Raw genomic sequence first — 18,399 nt, 5'->3', positions numbered from 1 at the left:
TTCTCCTTTGGACAGTGTATCTAAGGGCACAATCCTACATATGTTTAGATAGAAAAAGCCTTACAATTCCCATCATTCCTAAGTCAGCATGGCTTGTTGGAGGGATGCTGGGAGTGTAGAACTTATTAGGAACATAGGAAACTGCCTTATACTGAATCAGACCCTTGGTCCATCTAGCCCAGTACTGTTCACACTGACTGGCAGCAACTCTCCGGGGTTTCAGGCAGGAGTTTTTCCAGCTTACCTGGAGATGCCGGGGATTGAACCTGGGACCTTCTGCAGGCAAAACTGGTACTCTTCCACTGAGCTATGGCCCCTCCCAATAAATACATACATATTTATTTCTATCTAAATATACATAGGATTGTGCCCTAACTAATATAGAGATGGGTCTTTGCTAGCAGAGGAATACAGAGATTTTTCTGCAGTACCCTGAATTGTATATAATATTTATATACCGCCTTTCCACAAGTGTCATTAAGATGGTATACAACAACAATAACAATAATAGATAAAAGCAATGAAACCATACAGTTTTTAAAACATCAACAAGACTACTACCCTACTGAAATCAATGGACGTTTCTCCCTTTCTCTCTTTTTAATACACCAGCTTCATGAATTAAACATATCCCCAATGAATCTCCAATGCCAACTCAATTTGTACATTTATGCAAGATGTCTAGTTCTGCCCTCAAGCATGTAGGTTTGGCCAGAAAGTACTGAATTATCCCCTATCCGTGTTCCATAATATTTGTGAATGGTTGCCTGAAAGATCAGAAATTGGGATAGAAGGTGCTGTTTTCATTTTTCAGTTAGGTTGCCCAGAGGTCTAAGCAAAAAAGAGTCTTGTGTCATCTTAGTGACCAACAAATTTATTCTGGCATAAGCCTTTGTGGACTATAGTCTGCTTTAACCGACACAAAATGTTATTGAGAGTTTCAGGTATATTCAGTAGATATGGTCTGTACATGTGTGGGGGAACTGTAAATGGTGAGGTCAGAAAGAAATTAAATGCAGAAAGTACTGACAATGACGATCACATTAAAAGTGGCCATTCACAAAATAGTTGCTGCTGATAGTGCAAACATCCTGACTAGGTAAGCCAATTATGTGAAAGGAACTCTCCTTTTTTAGATCTTTATTTAAACCAAGGATGGAAAATATGTGGCCCTGTTGTTGGACTGCAACTCCCATCTGCCCTCAGCACTGGTTACAATCCAACAACATTAGGAGGGCCACATGTTTCCCATCCCTGATCTAGGCTGACACTCAGAAATGAGAAAGTCAGGAATCTGCATTGGATTGGGGCCACTTTGCACTTTACCTGTGAGCATAACCACAGACATGCAATTCTTTAAATATATTAGAAGCAGGAAACCAGCTAGGGAGGCAGTTGGACCGTTGGATGACAACAGAGTTAAAGGAGTACTAAAGGAGGACAAGGAGATTGCAGAGAAGCTAAATTAATTCTCATCTGTCTTCACTGCAGAGGATATAGGACAGATACCTGTGCCTGAACTGATGTTTTCAGGAAGGGAGTCTTGAGGAACTGAGGCAAATAGTGGTGACAAAAGATGTCATTCTCAACCTTATTGACAAGCTGAAAGTAAATAAATCACCACACCCAGATGGTATCCATCCTAGAGTTCTTAAGGCTGCAATCCTATTCAGATAGGCAGTTGCCCCCGAACTCGGAAGTTGTTCCCTCCGCGCTCCTCCTGCCTTGCATTTTCAGCTAGACAGCCGATTTTGGCTATCTAGCCGCAGGGGGGCCAAATGGGGGAGGAGGCTGCTGTACGACACATTGGATATGTCATACAGGTATTTCCACCATCCCCGCCCCAAAATGCCCACAGACATTCCCCTTTTCGGCCACCCCTCACTCCTCTTGCGAGCACGGAGGACGGGGCTATTCCACACTGCCTCTGAGGCAGCACGGAAGTGGGGGGAGGTCAGTTCTCCAGGAACTGACCTTGGAGTGCGGGCTCTGAGGTCGGTTCCTGGAAAACAAGATATCCTATGGCAGTCTAGCAGCCATAGGATTGCTCCCTAAAGAACTCAAATTTGAAATTGCTGATCTTCCAACCAAAATATGCAACATATCCCTAAGATTAGTCTCTGTACCAGAGGAGTGGAGAATGGCCAATGTAACACCAATTTTTAAAATGGGAGCCGGCGAGATCTAGGAAATTACAGGTTGGTTTGTTTAACATCTGTTCCGGGTAAATTGGTTGAAAGCATTATTAAAGATAAGCTGGAGCTAGTGCAGAATGAAGCTGGAGCTAGTGCAGAATGCAGCAGCTTGGCTGTTGTTGGGAGCTGCCCCTTTTCAGCGTGTAACTCCTTTGCTGAGGGAACTGCACTGGCTGCCTATTCGCTACCGGGCCAGGTTTAAGGTATTAGTACTAGTGTACAAAGCCCTAAACAACTTGGGACCAGGATATCTGAGAGAGCGCCTCCTTCCCTACCAACCTGCCCGATCACGGAGGTCATTAGAGGGCATGTTCCTGGTGGTTCCACATGGACCTATGGCCCAGTTGGAGTCCACCAGGAGAAGAGCCTTCAGTGTGGTGGCCCCCTTCCTGTGGAATTCCCTGCCTTTAGAGGTCAGGCAGGCACCAACATTGTGTTCCTTCCAGCGCCTTCTGAAGACGTTCTTTCAAGAGGCCTTCCTTGCATGACCAGCCGTGGTTTGTTGAACTCCAATTTGTCGGGATTTGTCTTTTTTTTTTTTTAATGTTTTAACTCTTTTAACCATTGTTTTATTCTTTATCATGTTGTTCACCGCTCCGAAATCTTCTGATGAGGAGTGGTATATAAATATTGTAAATAAATAAAGATAAAATTAGTAAGCATATAGAAACACAGGCCCTGCTGAAAAAGAATCAACATGGCTTCTGCAAAGGTAAGTCAATAAACATGTAGACAGCAGTGATTCAGCAAACATTGATTACTTGGATTTCCAAAAGGTGTTTGACAAAGAGCAAACCTAGCAGTCAAGGAGTAAGAGGACAAGGCCTCTTATGGATCAGTAACTGGTTAAAGAACAGAAAGAGAGCAGGAATAAATAGTGCATTCTCCCAATGGAGGGATGTAAATCACAGAATCATAGAATAGTAGGGTTGGAAGGGGCCTACAAGGCCATCGAGCCCAACCCCCTGCTCAATGCAGGAATCCAAGTCAGGGCATCCCTGACAGATGGCTGTCCAGCCTCGTCTTGAATGCCTACAGTGTGGGAGAGCCCAACAACTCCGTAGGTAATAGTGGAGTCCCACAGTGATCTGTATTGGGACCAATGCTTTTCAACTTGTTCATAAATGATCTGGAACTAGGAGCGAGCAGTGAAGTGGTCAAGTTTGTCAATGACACCAAATTATTTAGGATGAGAAAAAAGGAATGTGAAGAGCTCCAAAAGGATCTCCCCAAACTTGGAGAATGGGCACCCAAATGGCAAATGTGGTTCAATGTAAGCAAGTGTAAAGTGATGCATGTTGGGGCAAAACATCCCAACTTCGAGTGACCAACCAAGAAAGAGATCTTGGGGTTGTGGTGGACAGCTTGATGATACTGTAACCCCAGCATGTGGCTGTTGTAAAAAAAGGCAAACTCCATGTTAGGCGCAATTAGGAAAAGAACTGAGAAAAAAACTGCCAAACTACCCTTATACAAATCTATGGAGTGTCCATACCTGGAATACTGTGTACAGTTCTGGTCACCACACCTAAACAAAAGATATTGTAGAACTGGAAAAAGTGCAGAAAAGGGCAACTATAATGATCAAGGGGCTGGAGCAACTCCCCTCTGAGGGAAGGTTACAACAGCTGGGATTGTTTAGTTTGGAAAGATGGTGAATAAGGGGAGCCATGTCAGAGGTGTACAAAATTGTGCATGGTGTGGAGAATGTGGATAGGGAGGCATTTTTCTCCCTCTCTCACAATACTAGAACCCAGGGTCATCCCATGAAGCTGATTGGTGGGAGATTCAGGACAGATAAAAGGAAGTACTTCTTCCCACAGCGCATAGTCAAACTATGGAATTCACCTCCATAAGATGTAGTGATAGTTACCAGTTTGGATGGCTTTAAAAGGGGGGTTAGACAAATTCCCGGAGGAGAAACCTATCAATGGCTACTAGTCCTGATGGCTATACAGACAGGAAGGCCTGGCGTGCTATGGTCCGTGGGGTCACGAAGAGTCGGCCACGACTTAACGACTGAACAACAACAACCTCCAGTATCAGAAGCAGTGAGCCTATGTACACCAGTTGCTGGGGAACATGGGTGGGAGGGTGCTGTTGCACTCGTGTCCTGCTTGTGGGTTTCCCGGCGACAGCTGGTTGGCCACTGTGTGAACAGAATGCTGGACTAGGTGGACCTTTGGTCTGATCTGGCACGGCTCCTCTTACGTTCGCTCTCGCTCATTCGCACACACGGGCTGTCGGGTCACTGGTATCCGAAGGGTGTGTGTGTGGGGGGGGAGGTGGGCACAGCATTTGAGCAGCTGCCCTCGAGCTCTGCGAAGACCGATCGGGCGACCGCCAGAGTCTGCCCCAGCTGTCAGCGGTGCCTGAGCTCCTCCCGCCGCCGCCGCGTGTCTCCGCCTGTCTCCGCCTAGCCACCGGGGAGGGAAACCATGGCGTCCAGCGAGGAGGACAGTGGAGCGGGCAACGGCTCGCCGGACGAGAAGGAGAACGGCAAGAGGCCTCGCGGCGCCGTCACCACCGCCTGGCTCATCCTCTACAACATCACCATGACCGCGGGGTGAGCGGAGCGCGAGGACGCGCCGGCGGAGCCTGCGGACGGGGCTGCTGCCCCCGCGTGCTTGCCCCCGCTCGCCGGCCCGGGGGCAGGGAGGGGCACGTCTCCCGCCCGCGCTTCTCCACGAAACAATGGATGCACCCGGCCTTGCGGCTGGGAGGGGTTGGTGCAGGAGAAGGAGCGCGGCGACTGGTCGGGCCGCGGGGGGGCTCAGCCTCGGCTCGCCTGCATTGCCTAATACGGTGCAGCCTCGCGGCCGGGCGAGCGCGTCATCCCTCGAGCCCGCCGGAGAGGTTAAGTATAGCCCGAGTCCGGAATGCTGGGCGGGGGTGCACGCGGGGGAGGGGGGCAGCTGGGCGCAATGGGGGCAGACTGCTTCCCGCGGCATAACTCGCCGCGGCTGCCGCCCAGGGCGCTCGCGCGCGCGCTCGCTCCCTCCCTCTGACGCGCGGGCCGCCGGGGTCGCCTCCCACCTACTGTACGAGGCTTCCTTCAGGAGCCGGGCAGCTCGGCCGTGGGAGCACCTGCCCTCCAGACGGGAGGCTGGCCGGGGTAACCCGAGCTGACCGGCGGCTGGAGGAGAATTAGACCCCAAACCAGGGCTGACTTTAGACTGCATGTGCCTCTGGGCGACACATTATTAACGGGCAGGGGGCTTTGGTAACGCCTTTCACCTCAGAAGGGCTTACTGATGAGGGTAGAAGCTGCAAAACTCCCTCCCCCCCCCCCCCCGGTCGCCCAGGAACTAATAGCACAATCCTGTGCACTGTACAGAGAGCTTCGGCTATTGGGCGGTATAGAAATGAAATAAATAAAAAAGTCCTACTGAGTCCTACGGGCCTCATTCCCAGGTAAGTGAGTATAGAAGTGCAGCCCAAGGCTGTAATCTATCGACTCTCTTACTTGGGAGTAAGCCTCTTTGAACGCAATGGTATTTACTTCTGAGTAGACATCTAGTGCATTAGACTGTAAGGCTGTAATTGGACTTCCTGGGAGTGAGCCCCGTTCAACACAGTGGGAATTACTTCTGAATAGATATGGAAGGAACTACATGGACAGGGCCAGTTTATAGGGCACTAAGACACTATTGACAAACCTTTTCCTGGATTGACTGCTTAAATGCCCTCCTCCCACACAGAAAACTAGCTTGCCAGGGAGAAGAGTTCAGCTGAATCTTTACCTGACCTGCTACGTTTCTAAGGGCGCAGTCCTATGACCACTAGACAGTGACTAGATGGCCATAGGATATTTTGCTTTTTGGGAACCGACCTTGGAGCTAGCACTCCAAGGTTGGTTCCCAGAAAACCACTTCCCCTCCCCCACCGCCTCGCAGGTGGTGCGGTTCATCCCTGGCTCCATGCTCAGAAGAGCAGCGGAGAGCAGGGGAAAGGGGGTGTTCCTGGGAGCGGGGAGGGGATGGTGGAAGCACCCATAGGACTGTTCCTATGCACCGTCTGGCCTCCCTCTCCCCCCCCCCCACTCTGAGCCACCCTGGCTAGACGGCCAAAATTGGCCATCTAGCCACAAATGCAGGGCGGTCAGAGCACAGAGGATAAGATCCCCTCCGCGCTCCGCCCTCTCTGCATTGCTGGTTCTTCACTTCTGAGTTCGGAGGCTGATGACTATCTCCATAGGATTGTGCCTTAAGTGTAGGAAGCGTGTGTGTGTGTTGTATGGGGGTCTGGAGAAGTGAGAGGGATAGTCTACTTTGCCCACACCCCAATAGCATTTTGTTACTACTAGCAGATGAAAAACTCCAAATCAAATCTTATAATATTGATGCACTTTGAAAAGTGTGTCTACTCCTTCCCTTCTCCAGTCTTAACCATAGATGCCTGGCGGAGATTTCCCATTTTATAAGTGAATTCTTTTGCTAATTATTATGTCTACAGGTGGATTTCTATGTTGTGCACACTTACCAGAGAGTAACCCCAGTGAACACAATGGAACTTACTTTTGAGTGATTGTACTATAAATGAGCAGAGCCATTAATTGGCCAATTTTCCAGGGATTCAGGGTGAGGTGCAAAGTAGCAAAAAAAGAAATACACCTTGGTAAAGAACATTTTTGCTTTTATTTAGGTATTAGTAACAAAGCAAGAGCTCTTAAATTCTTCCTTTTACCGATAAGAAACCCCACCATCTAGGAGTCTTGAGGCGGTATCAGGGCCAGCTGCTTTTATACTCTCAGGCAGGCCCGCAGCCTGCCGCTACAAGGGGGAATGTCTTGGCAATGAACAACAAGCAAGCAACAAGCTGTAACTAGCGAGGTGCAGGCGGGCAGGCATGTCACCCTCCAACCTCTGAGCTGATCCCTCTTCAAGTGCCATTGGTCAGATGCAGTTATGAAGTTCGTCCCTTGCTCGTGTGCACTGCTGTCTCCACACTCTTGCCCATCCCAGGAAATTCCAGGAAGACACGAGACCACTGCGATATGTGCGCACAACAAAGAAAGGTGGTGGCAGTGCAGCAGGGAGGTTCTGTTCCCCATGGCCAATGACTAAAGGACAGAATGGCCTTTAGGGACAGTGCAAGTTGACCTTGGCAATGAACCCCCCCAAAGCCCCAGTGAATTCCCTATAATGCCACTCTGCAATGCCAGGTCTGCCAAAAAATCAAGCAAACAACAAATAAAGAATGAAATGGCAAGGACCTTATAGCTGTTGATAGCTTCTTAAGGGCCAAACTAGATGTGACATTAAGGGCACAATCTTATGCAGATAGGCGGCCACCTCCGAACTCGGAGGCAGCCGCCTATCCAAAGCAGGGCAGAAGAAGCACGGCGGGAATCATTCCCTCCGCCCTCCTCCTGCCCTGCATTTTCAGCTAGACAGCTGCTTTCGGCTGTCTAGCCATGAGAGGGCAGAGTAGGGGAGGAGGCTGTTGTACGACACATGGGATGTATTATACCAGCATTTCTGCCCTCTTCTCCCCAGCATGCCCTATTTCAGCCTCTCCGCACTCCTCTTGCGAGTGCGGAGCACGGGGCTTCTCCGCACTGCCTGAGAGGCAGCGTGGAAGGGGGGAAGGTCGGTTCTCCAGGAACTGATCTCGGAACTTGGGCTCTGAGGTTGATTCCTGGAAAATGAGATATCCTATGGCCATCTAGCTGCTGACTAGCGGCCATAGGATTGCTCCCGAAATGTATCTTTGCTTTTAAGGCATAGGTTTTTCAAAAAGGCAAATAGTATCTCTGTGCTGAGGGAATGATAATTATTGGGATCACAGTTGGTCTGAAGGGGCGATTTATCCTTTTCCTCCCCTGCTGTGGTCTTGAGGAAAATCTCTATTGTGAAGCTGGTAAATAGTGTTAAATATTGTGAAGCTTTGCTTTGGGGGAAATCCCCCACTGATGCCAATGGGGGATTTCATCCCAGTGCAACTACCAACTCTAGATGAGAGATTCTGCTGGAGACTGTAGGAGGGAAGGAAAAGGTTAGGTTCCCACTCTCTGCACCTGCTGCCAATCCCAATAATAATTAGAACCCCCACCCCTCCTGAAGAGGCAATTTGCATTTTAGAAAACATTTATTTTACATAATATATAAAGGAAAGGTTCCTCTTGTGCAAGCACCCGAGTCATTACTGACCCCTAGAGGGATGCCGTTTTTCCTCAGTGTTTTCCTGGCAGACTGTATAGTGGGGTGGGTTGCCATTGCCTTCCCCAGTCCTAACTACCTTTCCCCCAGCGAGCTGGGTACTCATTTTACCGATCTCGGAAGGATGGAGGGCTGAGTCTACCTGAGCAGGCTACCTGAAAACCAGCTTCCGCTGGGATTGAACTCAGGTCATGGGGAGAGTTTCGGTTGCATTACTGCTGCCTACCACTCTGCGCCACACGAGGCTCATACATAACATATAGTTTGGGCCTTTTCCCTCAATCATGTACATGGTAAAATAAATGTATGTACAGTAGTTGCCCAAGGCTATCAACACATGGGTTCAAGACATGCAGGTTTTTTTCTGCACAGATGGTTTCTGTACATATTTCAAATATTGCATATGTGAAGTGGCCCTGGCTGCTCATCCAAAAGGTGCTTGCAAATTAGTGCTGTATTGTACAACGAGGAGGAATGAGGAAAGGGTCTAAGAGAGAGGGTGGTACCTTCCCTTCTGGGACATCTCCTTCACCGTGGCTTCAATGCCTGTATGGATGGTTTGTCTTTGCTGTGTCAACTGACAAGCAACAGTACAGCTGGAAGTGGCTCCTCAGCAAGAATGATAAGGTAATGGCTGAATCTACACATAGCGGTTAGACCGTTATCATACTGTTGTCATAACTATTGGTACACATGACAGCAATGGGCACCAATAGTTTTGAAAACGGTATGATAACGATATAACTGTTATGTGTAGATTCAGCCTATGTATGTTTGTAAAGTATCTGTCTAGGGAGGAAGCACAGGGCCAGGGGCTATAGAATCCAGTGGTGGTCAGTGGTAGTACAGAATTGCCATTTTGATTTTTTATCCTGTGCATGATCTACATTGCATTCATCAACATTCATTTTTTTGCATTCATCAATGTTTGCTGTGGAAAAGGCTTTTTTAGCATTTGCATCTTGTCTTGATGAGGGACCGCATGAATGTACATTACGGACCTGATTTAAACAGCACTGCCATGGCATAATACATCTTGGAGTGCTATTGCACACTTCTTATTGAATTAGATAGTGGCTGTTTGTGTTGATTGTTTGGCTATGGGAATTTTGACAAGCCCTGGCCGGAAACATCCACATCTCTTCATCCAATATAAGAGCTAAAAAATAGCCAGAAGTGATAAGTTGGTGTCTAGACTTCTGAACAGTCTAGTTCAACTATTGGGTGGGTTTGAGAGAGTTTCTAAATGTTTTTTCAAGGTGACCCACCTACGGAATCTTCTTCATTTGGAAATGAAAGCTTTTAATAGTGGATTTGCATGGCCATGATTTTGTTAGGTGATTAGCATTAACTAATTAACACACAATATCATTCAGTGGAAAAGAAATATTGGGCAGTATCCTATTCAGCAGCCCTAGAGCTAGTGTATATTATGTTGTGGTAGCATACAGAGAAACCTGTTGTGCCAGCAAATGCTATTGGCACTATCAGCCGATTTCCTGGTTAATATTTAAAGCTTCACAAAAAGGGTAGTTATTACTGCTACCTCCTATAATGGACATTAATAAATAATACTCAGTGCTTTTCCTTTCACTTCTCTCTGGGCTTCTCATAAAAGACCAAGATGTCCATTAACACATATCCATTCATAGCATAAATGTTACCAACATTTAAGTGCTTCTAGAAACAGAGTATTTCAATTCAGAGACAGGTTAGTTTAATAAGTAAAATGTAAACAAAAAATGGATTTTATGTTTTAGGAAATTGGATCACTTGGAAATCAAAACATTAAAAGAAAGAATATAGTTCTACATGTGGTTCCATTCTTTGATGGGCTGCTTCCAAATAGAGGGCTCCTAGTGCTAACAATCAAAAGGCGTTGTGCAGCTCTTCTGTCTTTTCTTCCTTAATGGATATTTTTCTGGGAAGAAAAAAGATAGAAAAAGTGGGGCGAAAACATGGGCGGTGTAGAGATTGAAGACAATATAGTCTGGGGTAAAGATGTAAAATTTCTGGAAATTGTGAAGCCATGGAAAAACCTTTTTTGTTTTGTTTTTTCTGAAGGAAATGGAAATTTTGGGTAAAATGGAAAAATAAGCAATACTTTCTTCTTTTTTTAGCACTCTTTACAGATCTAAAGTCATGTTGTTGCTTTCAGACAGCCTTCCCCAATGGACTTCAGCTCCTATCAGCCTCAGGCTGGGTGGCCACTGGTCAGGAATGGTGGCCATTGTAGTGCTAAACATCTGGAGGGCACCAGGTTGAGGAAGGTCACTTTAGGAACATAAAGCAGCCTTTATGTTCCTAGAGTTATATATTATGTATAACTTAGTATGCTGATAAAATATCATTATATTTGAAAACTTTAAAAAGTGAACTCAGTAAATTTGTAATTATTGTCGGAATAAAATATACTTTAAAAATTTTCTATACCAAACATTATTTTTATGAGCAAACCAAGTTATACATAACATATTTTAGGTTCCTAGTTTATGTCTGACCAGAGGGAACTTCAGCAAGTAGTCCCTGAAACTTCTGAATCATCCTAGAAGCCAGAAGAAGCAGGAAGAAGTGGAGGCAGAGGAAGACAAGTCCAGAAACACAGGACTCTGTAGAACAAAATTCACTGTCAAGAATGTACATTTTCTTCCATATTATGGTATGGTGACTCTCGTCACATGTTGGGAAAGTGATCATGACTTGGAGCATCCCAAAATGTTTATCAGTAAAAGATATACTGGATTAATAATTTTAATAAGAAATGAAAGAAATAACTATGCTGAGAATCTTTCAGAGAGGATTAAAAAACATTTTTCTCCATGGCTTCATTATTTCCAGACATTTTACATCTCTAGTCTTTCTATAAAAGTCTTACTACATCATTTTTAGAAATCATTTGCGGAGGAGTAAAGCATTGGTAACAATATATAAATCTCTTGTCTTAAATTCTAAAAGAAAATATTTTATAATCCAAAGCTGTTTAATTTTCCAATTTTTCAGAAACAAACAAACAAACAAAATGGTCGTTGGAAAAAAAATGGCAAAAACTGTTCCCTCCCTCCCCCAAATTTCCTGGGTTTTTTTCCGGGCCTTCACATCTCTAATCTGGAGCCCCTATAAAATTCCATGAAAGAGGTAGGATGATAGCACAATAAAAACCTCATCTGGAAGCATCCATGGTAAAAAGCAGCCTTCCCCAACCTGGTGCCCTCCAGATCTGTTGGACTATAACTCCTGTCATCCCAAGCCAGCATGGCCATTGATTCTTAAACCCTCAGGATTCTACAAAGGGTGTTCAAGTCACCATGTTGGTATGAACCAGTCAATGGGCTGGCTTGCATGATCACAGCAAGAGAAGCTGTAGTAGGTGATTTTCCCTGCCATGCGTGCCAGCTGGATTCCCCTAATTACCCTTATTGGTGCAGCTTGCCATGTCATCTGAACCTGGGCAACATGGCTTGTTTAAGAGTTGCTGCCCCCTCCAACAAGGCGTGCAACTGGCATGGGTGGTGGGGTTAACAAGCCCCCATAGCTTTTTAATCACGCAGTGGTTGTCTGAACTGGGTTAGTGGCCAGGCTTGCACCATCATGGCGGGGGAAATAAGCCACCATGACTTATTTCCTAAGGCCGCCACCATGCATGCCAGTCATGTGCTGGTAGAATTTGCTTAATCACCCTTGCCAGTGCAGGTTGCCGCGTCATGCAAACCTTAGCGGCATGGCTTGTTGGAGTGGGCAGCAACCCTAAAATAAGCCACAGGCTGTTATTGGGTTGCTGCCCACTCCCAAGAAGCCATGCTGCTTGGATTCTCACCACTCAAAAAGCCTTAGTAAGCTGGGTGTCTGTGGGCACTATGTGAACATGGCAGCTGTGGGCACCTGGCACAATGCGACAGCCCCCATGGCTAAATTAAGCTACGAGCTGGAAGCAGGGCTTGTGGAAAACCAGTCAGAGGAGCTGATTTAATATGAAGTTTCCATTCCAATTCTAATGAAAGCCTTCACCTAGCAATAAGGTTGATTAGTATGTCAGTTTATCCTTCTGGGAAAGGAAAAGCAGTGTGGTCAGTTCCATCCAAAGCATCTACATGCAGGTATGATCTGACACTGGTAGGAGGAGGGCAGATCTAGGTTCTTGTTGACAAGAAATACAAAGGAGCCTTAGGCTGACTGTTCTTCTGAATACTAGGGTAGAGTTTTGCTCTTTTAAAACGGAAGCTAGAAATGTCCAGTAGGCCAAGTCAGGTTTATTACAACGTCTTCCCTAATAAACGTGAATAACATCTATTCACCCATATTAGAAGACTGATCATATGGATTTCCTTATCAGATAAGCCTTCGTGTAAGCAAAATATCTCGAGTGCTGCAACCGTATAAAATAAGGGACAACGGTAGGACTGAAAAGACGGGCTGAAGGCCACACAGAGGGCTGCATGTTCTGATAGCACACAATATCTTTGATCCATTGCTTCAGTTTAAGAGCATAAGAAGAGCCATGCTGGATCAGATGAAGGGTCCACCTAGTCCAGCATTCTGTTCACACAGTGGCCATCCAGCTGTGGAAGGGAAACGCACAAGCAGGACACGAGTACAACAGCACCTCCCAACCATGTTCCCCAGCAACTGGTGTACATAGGCTTACTGCTTCTGATACTGGAGGTAGCGTATAGCCATCAGGACTATTAGCCATTGATAGCTTTCTCCAGGAATTTGTCTAGCGCCCTTTTCAAGCCATCCAAACTGGTAACTATCACTTCATCTTATGGTAGTGTATTCCATAGTTTAATTATGTGCTGTGTAAAGAAGTACTTCCTTTTATCTGTCCTGAATATCCCACCTATCCACTTCATGGAATGACCTTGGATTCTAGTATTACGTGAGAGTGAGAACAATGTCTCACTATCCACATTCTCCACACCATGCATAATTTTGTCTCCCATTACCCTCCTTTTTTTCTAAGCAGAGGTTGCTGTGAACCTCAGTGGCTGCCTATTTCAGGGAATGGTGAGGAAAAGGGAGGGATAGTTCCAAAACAGATATGTATAACCATGCTAAATATCACCAAAAGCTTGCCAGTCAGAAAGTACTATTGCACATATAATTCGCATTATCATTAAATGGTGTGTCTGCTCTAGCCATTTCTCTGGGATGCATCCAAGGAAAAAGCTACTTCAGCTCACATTTTGCATGAAATAATTGTTTAGGGATCCACTTCCAGCATTGGTTACAGGAAGATGAGATACCTGGGGGAGATTTGCTTTCCCAATGAGCAGACATTATGCCAGCCTAAGACATTTTGCTGCCTGAAATGGAACCCAACTGCTCGTTCCCCACAGTCTACGGCAAATACCTTAAAAAGTCTTGTGGCACCAATTCTTGCCTTTGTCTATTCTCAATTCTGCCCACCCCCCCTGTGATGCTGCCTGAAGGAGGCTGTTTCACCCTCCTGCATGGCAGCTCCTGCCCTGCATGGGAAGATTGGATCTGCTAAGGCTCTGGTCCTTAACTTGAAATGGAGCCCTAATCTGATGCAGCTTGGCTGATCTGCCTGGGAAGGGCTCAAATTCAAGTGGAGCATGAACAGCAGGTGAGATTAGAGAGTGGATTCATTTGACAAGTTGCTATGATTAACTTAGGAAATGGCTTTGCTTAATTCCCACCCACCCCCACATGTCCCTTTGAGCACATTGGGACCAGCCGCCACCATTTCAGCATGCTGTAGCAGAGGGAAATGAGAAGGGAAGCAGGGCAATTTCACCAGCTCTGCGATAAGACTGCTTGGTTTCTTCCTCTTCCCTCCCTATCATGGTTTTCTTCTGTGTCTTTTTTTTTAAGATTGTATGCCTGCAGGGAGGGATTGTCTTGTTTTTATTGATTGTATGGTGGTCAGTTGCTCTGTGTGGCTTTTTGGCCGAGGGGTGGGATAAAAATGGTTTAAATAAATAAATAGGGAGACCAGTTCTACCACAAACTCTCCATGCCATGAGCCCAAGTATATGTGTAAAAAACCTTGTAACTGTAGAAATTCTGCTAAGGTTGGTAAATATCAGTTTTTGAGATAATGTTAGACTGGGTATACAGTTCACATGAAATGTGTTTGAAAACAGTAAGCTGAATAAGGGTGCAATCCTATGGCCACTAGACAGTGGCTAGACAGCTATAGGAGTGGTCAGTTCCCAGGAACCGACTTAGGAGCCTGCACTCAGAGGCTGGTTCCTGGAGAACTGCCTCCCCACCCCTCCTCTGCCTCATAGGCAGCGTGGATTGTCCCCACACTCTGCCTTTGGAAGAGCAGCATGAAGCGGGGCAAAAGGGGTGGATGGGTTCCCAGGGGCAGGGCAGGGAGTTTGTAAGTACAGGTATGACACTTCTTATGTGTCATCCGGCCTCCCCACCCCGCACTCTGACGTCCCGTGGCTAGACAGCTGAAATCGGCTGTCTAGCTGCGAATGCAGGCGGCTGGAGTGCAGAGGACATGATCCACGCTCCTCCCGCTCTTCATTGGATAGGTGGTCGCCTCCGAGTTCAGAGGCAGCCATCTATCCATATAGGATTGCTCCCTAAATGAATTAACTGTGTGTTCTTCATTAAGGATACTGTTTTTCCTCTGTTTAGGTGGCTGGTATTGGCTATCGCCATGGTACGGTTTTACATGGACAAAGGAACACACAAAGGCTTATACAAAAGCATTCAAAAGACACTTAAATTTTTCCAGACTTTTGCTTTGCTTGAGGTAAGGTTTGATTAGTGTATCTTTTGGGGTGGGGGGCAAATAATTTAAACTAAGGATTAAGACACATGACGTTTAGTCCATTTGAAGATAAAATAAATTCTCAGGTTTTCTTCCAAGGATGTTTCAATCAAAGGGAATGGCTCACACAGTTTGGTAGCCTAAATTAGGAATGGACAACTTGTGTTCCTCCAGATGTTGTTGGATTGCAACTTTGGACTGCAGCTCCCATCATTCCTCACCATTGGCTTTGTTGGCCAGGACTGCTGGGAGTTGCAGTCCAACAAATACCTGGAGGACTACCCACCTCAGGTCTAAACTAATTGCCTCTGGAGCAGGTGTGCACAGAAGGTAGATCTCCAGGTGTTTTGGATTTCAACAACCAGAAGCCCCTGCCAGCATGACCGATTGAACGATACTTTCTGCCCACCGCTGCTCTGGAGTGCATGAGCCCACTGCTGAGTTTGAGGACGGAAGGTACTTCCATGGAATCAGAACCAGCTCTATGTTTGAGGGTGTCCTTGGCAAAGTACCCTGTGCTGGATCCTGTTTACCTGTCAGCAGTGACAGCACCAGGTGGCTGGGTTCAGATGCCACCATTTAAATTCCCCATAATGCATCTCAGATGTAGCATCTCTCTGGGGCATTGTGGGAAATTAAAATGGCAACTTCCAGACCAAGGCTCTTTTTAAAAATGGGAGCCTTGGCATTTGCTGCGTGCTGGTTCTGGGCCTACACGGAAGGGCTATTTGTATGAAATGGTGCCTCCATATGGAGGCTGTAAATGCAGCCACCATGATATGTGTGATTGTAATTATCTGAGCGGTCATGGTCCAGCAAATTGTAGTTGCAGCGTCTTCATGTCCCATGTGGAAGTGGTAGATTTATACAAAACAGCACCTCAGCATATGTGCTTTAGTGCTGCAAAGTTGGCAGTAGTCCTATACACTGTTATGGCACTTTTATGGGCAGCTGCCAGATAGTGTGAATCAGGGTTCCCTATCCCTGCACTAGATGGTGGTACCCTCTTTGTTGCCAGGTGGACACATTTCCTGAAACGCATTCCTCCATTATTGCTTGCCCCTTGTGTAGCTTGAATTTTCCACTTTAAATTATATCCTTGACAAGAAGTCTCACATAAAAATGAAACAAATTGTTTTCATTTTTGTGTGTTTGCTTACTTGCCACTGAACATAAGGCCAGGTATTTGAAGGTTTGTGTTTTTGTTAGCTATGAAAGACATCTGAGGAAAGAAACTGAAGAGCTGATTAGGCTGAGAATTGAATAAGAGCAATGCCTTTCTTTTCCCTGCCATAAACCAGTTTTAAGTATTCAGTTTTTAATTCTTTCTCTCCCTCTCTCTCTCTCTCTCAATTTACAGATAATCCACTGTGCAGTTGGTGAGTCTTTGTTTCACTTTCACAGTTAACTAAGCACAATCCTGACCTATGGGACAAAAATGACATGTTTCTCTTTTTAAGGAGTAGTGCACACTTCCATGCTCGTGACTGGGGTCCAAGTGAGTTCCCGGATCTTCATGGTGTGGTTTATTACACATAGCATAAAGCAGGTAAGTCTTAGAAAAAACACTTCTTCCTTTTATTTACATGGGAAGGCCTATCTCACAGCAGTAGTAAAGCAAGCTTTGGTGGCAAGTCACGATCTTTTAAAAGTCAGCATAGACCCATCTTCAGCAGGTCTGAAGAAACTCTCATGGGTCTGAGGATGACTAACTGCACACAGCTGTACAGGCAGAACTTAAAAGTTCCTCATTTGCATCTTCCTTACACATGGGAGATGAGGACTGAAAGGCTATTGGAGATGGATATCTGAGCTATGTTGGCTTGCTGCCTGGTTTGCTCTCTCTATGAAACAAGATCAAAGGCTGACACATCTCTTCGTCGGCCTATTCACCAGTCTGTTGGCTGTTGCTGTTTTGGAGAGAACTTAAAATTAGCACCTGTTGAATGGACTAAGTGGAAAATAACCCTTGAGTTGAATGCATGTGAATTATCTTTCACACAGGTGTTTTCTTAGTTTGTATTAATTCTATTCTTTTTAAGTAAGTGTAGTAAAGTTTCTGCCATTCTAACAGTTATAATAAAGTCTCCCATCATATTTTGACTCTTGGGGAAAGTAGCAAAAGGCTATTGGGATGTATATTACAAAGTGGAAGTGGATAAGACATTTGGATCTTTTGGGCAATTTAAATGTAAAACTGTAATATGACATCAAAGCCTGCTGGTAGGGGTATCGGAGAAATCTGTGACGGAGCCAAATGAGTTTGGATTTTCATGAATCTGACCCACAGATCCTGCGCGGACCAGCTTTTCCCTGTCAGGCAGATTCCAGCGACTTGCAGACCATTTTTCTAACTTTTCCGAATTTTGTGCAAATTTCATTGTAGAAAAACACGCAAAATAAAAAAACTTGGCAAAAAATGCACATTTCTCCCATAGGCTAAAGCATAAAAATGTGCATTTGTGGGGAATTTGCATATTTTTGCATGTGTGAAATTGCACAAATGCACATTTGTGCAAATTTAGAAACAAAACAAATCCAGTTCCATCGATGGGTGGACGACAGAAGGAAAGGCACCTGACAATCTCTGAAATACAGATTTTACACAATCCGTACATCCCTACCTGCTGGTGATATTTCATCTAGGGACCCCATAGACAATAATAAGAATTCAAATTATTTTTATGGGTTAATCTTACCTGTAGAATCAAGAAACAATCCGCCTCCTGTTAGGTAATCTAAGAAAACTGCTATTGGTCATGTTAAAGATATTTGATCATTTGGAATCTCATTTATTTCAGTAGGTCTAAGTATAGAGCTACCTCTGGATCCATCCCAATAATTCTGAGCCCCATTGATTTTAATGGAAAAAGTAAGGATGTGCTTAATTTTCTTCCACCGGAAATTAGAGCAGCAGTTCTGAACTCACTTAACTAGGGACTAATTCTCATTTAGCAAAGTAAGAAGTAAGTCTGAGTTAAACATGCTCAGGATTGCCTGTAGAGTGCTTAGCTTTGGCTGGATGGTGGCCAATCTTTCCTATAGCACTTCCAGTGTACAAAATGCTTTACAATATCTCATTACATAGTGGAACAGTTGTTGTCATCTGAGATTAGTATTATTTTGCAGTTCTTGTTGTTTATGAGCTTTAAACCCCTGCTCACATATGTTTGGTGTGTGTCTGTATGTGTATACTACCAGTGTGCAATTCTTTAAAAAGGACAGAGCCATTAAACTGTCACACCAGCAGGTGGCACTTGCCTATCTGCTTATGTGAGATAATATTCAGGAA

The 18,399-nt window shown here is 45.4% G+C and overlaps 1 protein-coding gene across 1 annotated transcript in view; it reads left to right on the top strand.

Annotated features, from left to right (window-relative positions):
- Positions 1-4,623: 4,623 nt before the first annotated feature.
- HACD1 (3-hydroxyacyl-CoA dehydratase 1) overlaps positions 4,624-18,399 on the top strand; it is a 44,481-nt gene continuing 30,705 nt past the window's right edge. Inside the window, 4 exon segments of the mRNA XM_084858998.1 lie at positions 4,624-4,761; positions 14,972-15,089; positions 16,468-16,486; positions 16,568-16,656. Of these exon segments, the coding sequence (XP_084715124.1) occupies positions 4,634-4,761; positions 14,972-15,089; positions 16,468-16,486; positions 16,568-16,656 (354 nt within the window). The 5' untranslated portion in view covers positions 4,624-4,633.

The sequence above is a fragment of the Heloderma suspectum genome, chromosome 5, assembly GCF_057233095.1.
Source record: "Heloderma suspectum isolate Gila_16-S chromosome 5, 16-S_ref, whole genome shotgun sequence".
In the NCBI taxonomy this organism is placed as follows: domain Eukaryota; kingdom Metazoa; phylum Chordata; class Lepidosauria; order Squamata; family Helodermatidae; genus Heloderma; species Heloderma suspectum.
Note: the sequence above shows the minus strand (reverse complement) of the source record. Positions and strands in the feature narration are given on the sequence as shown.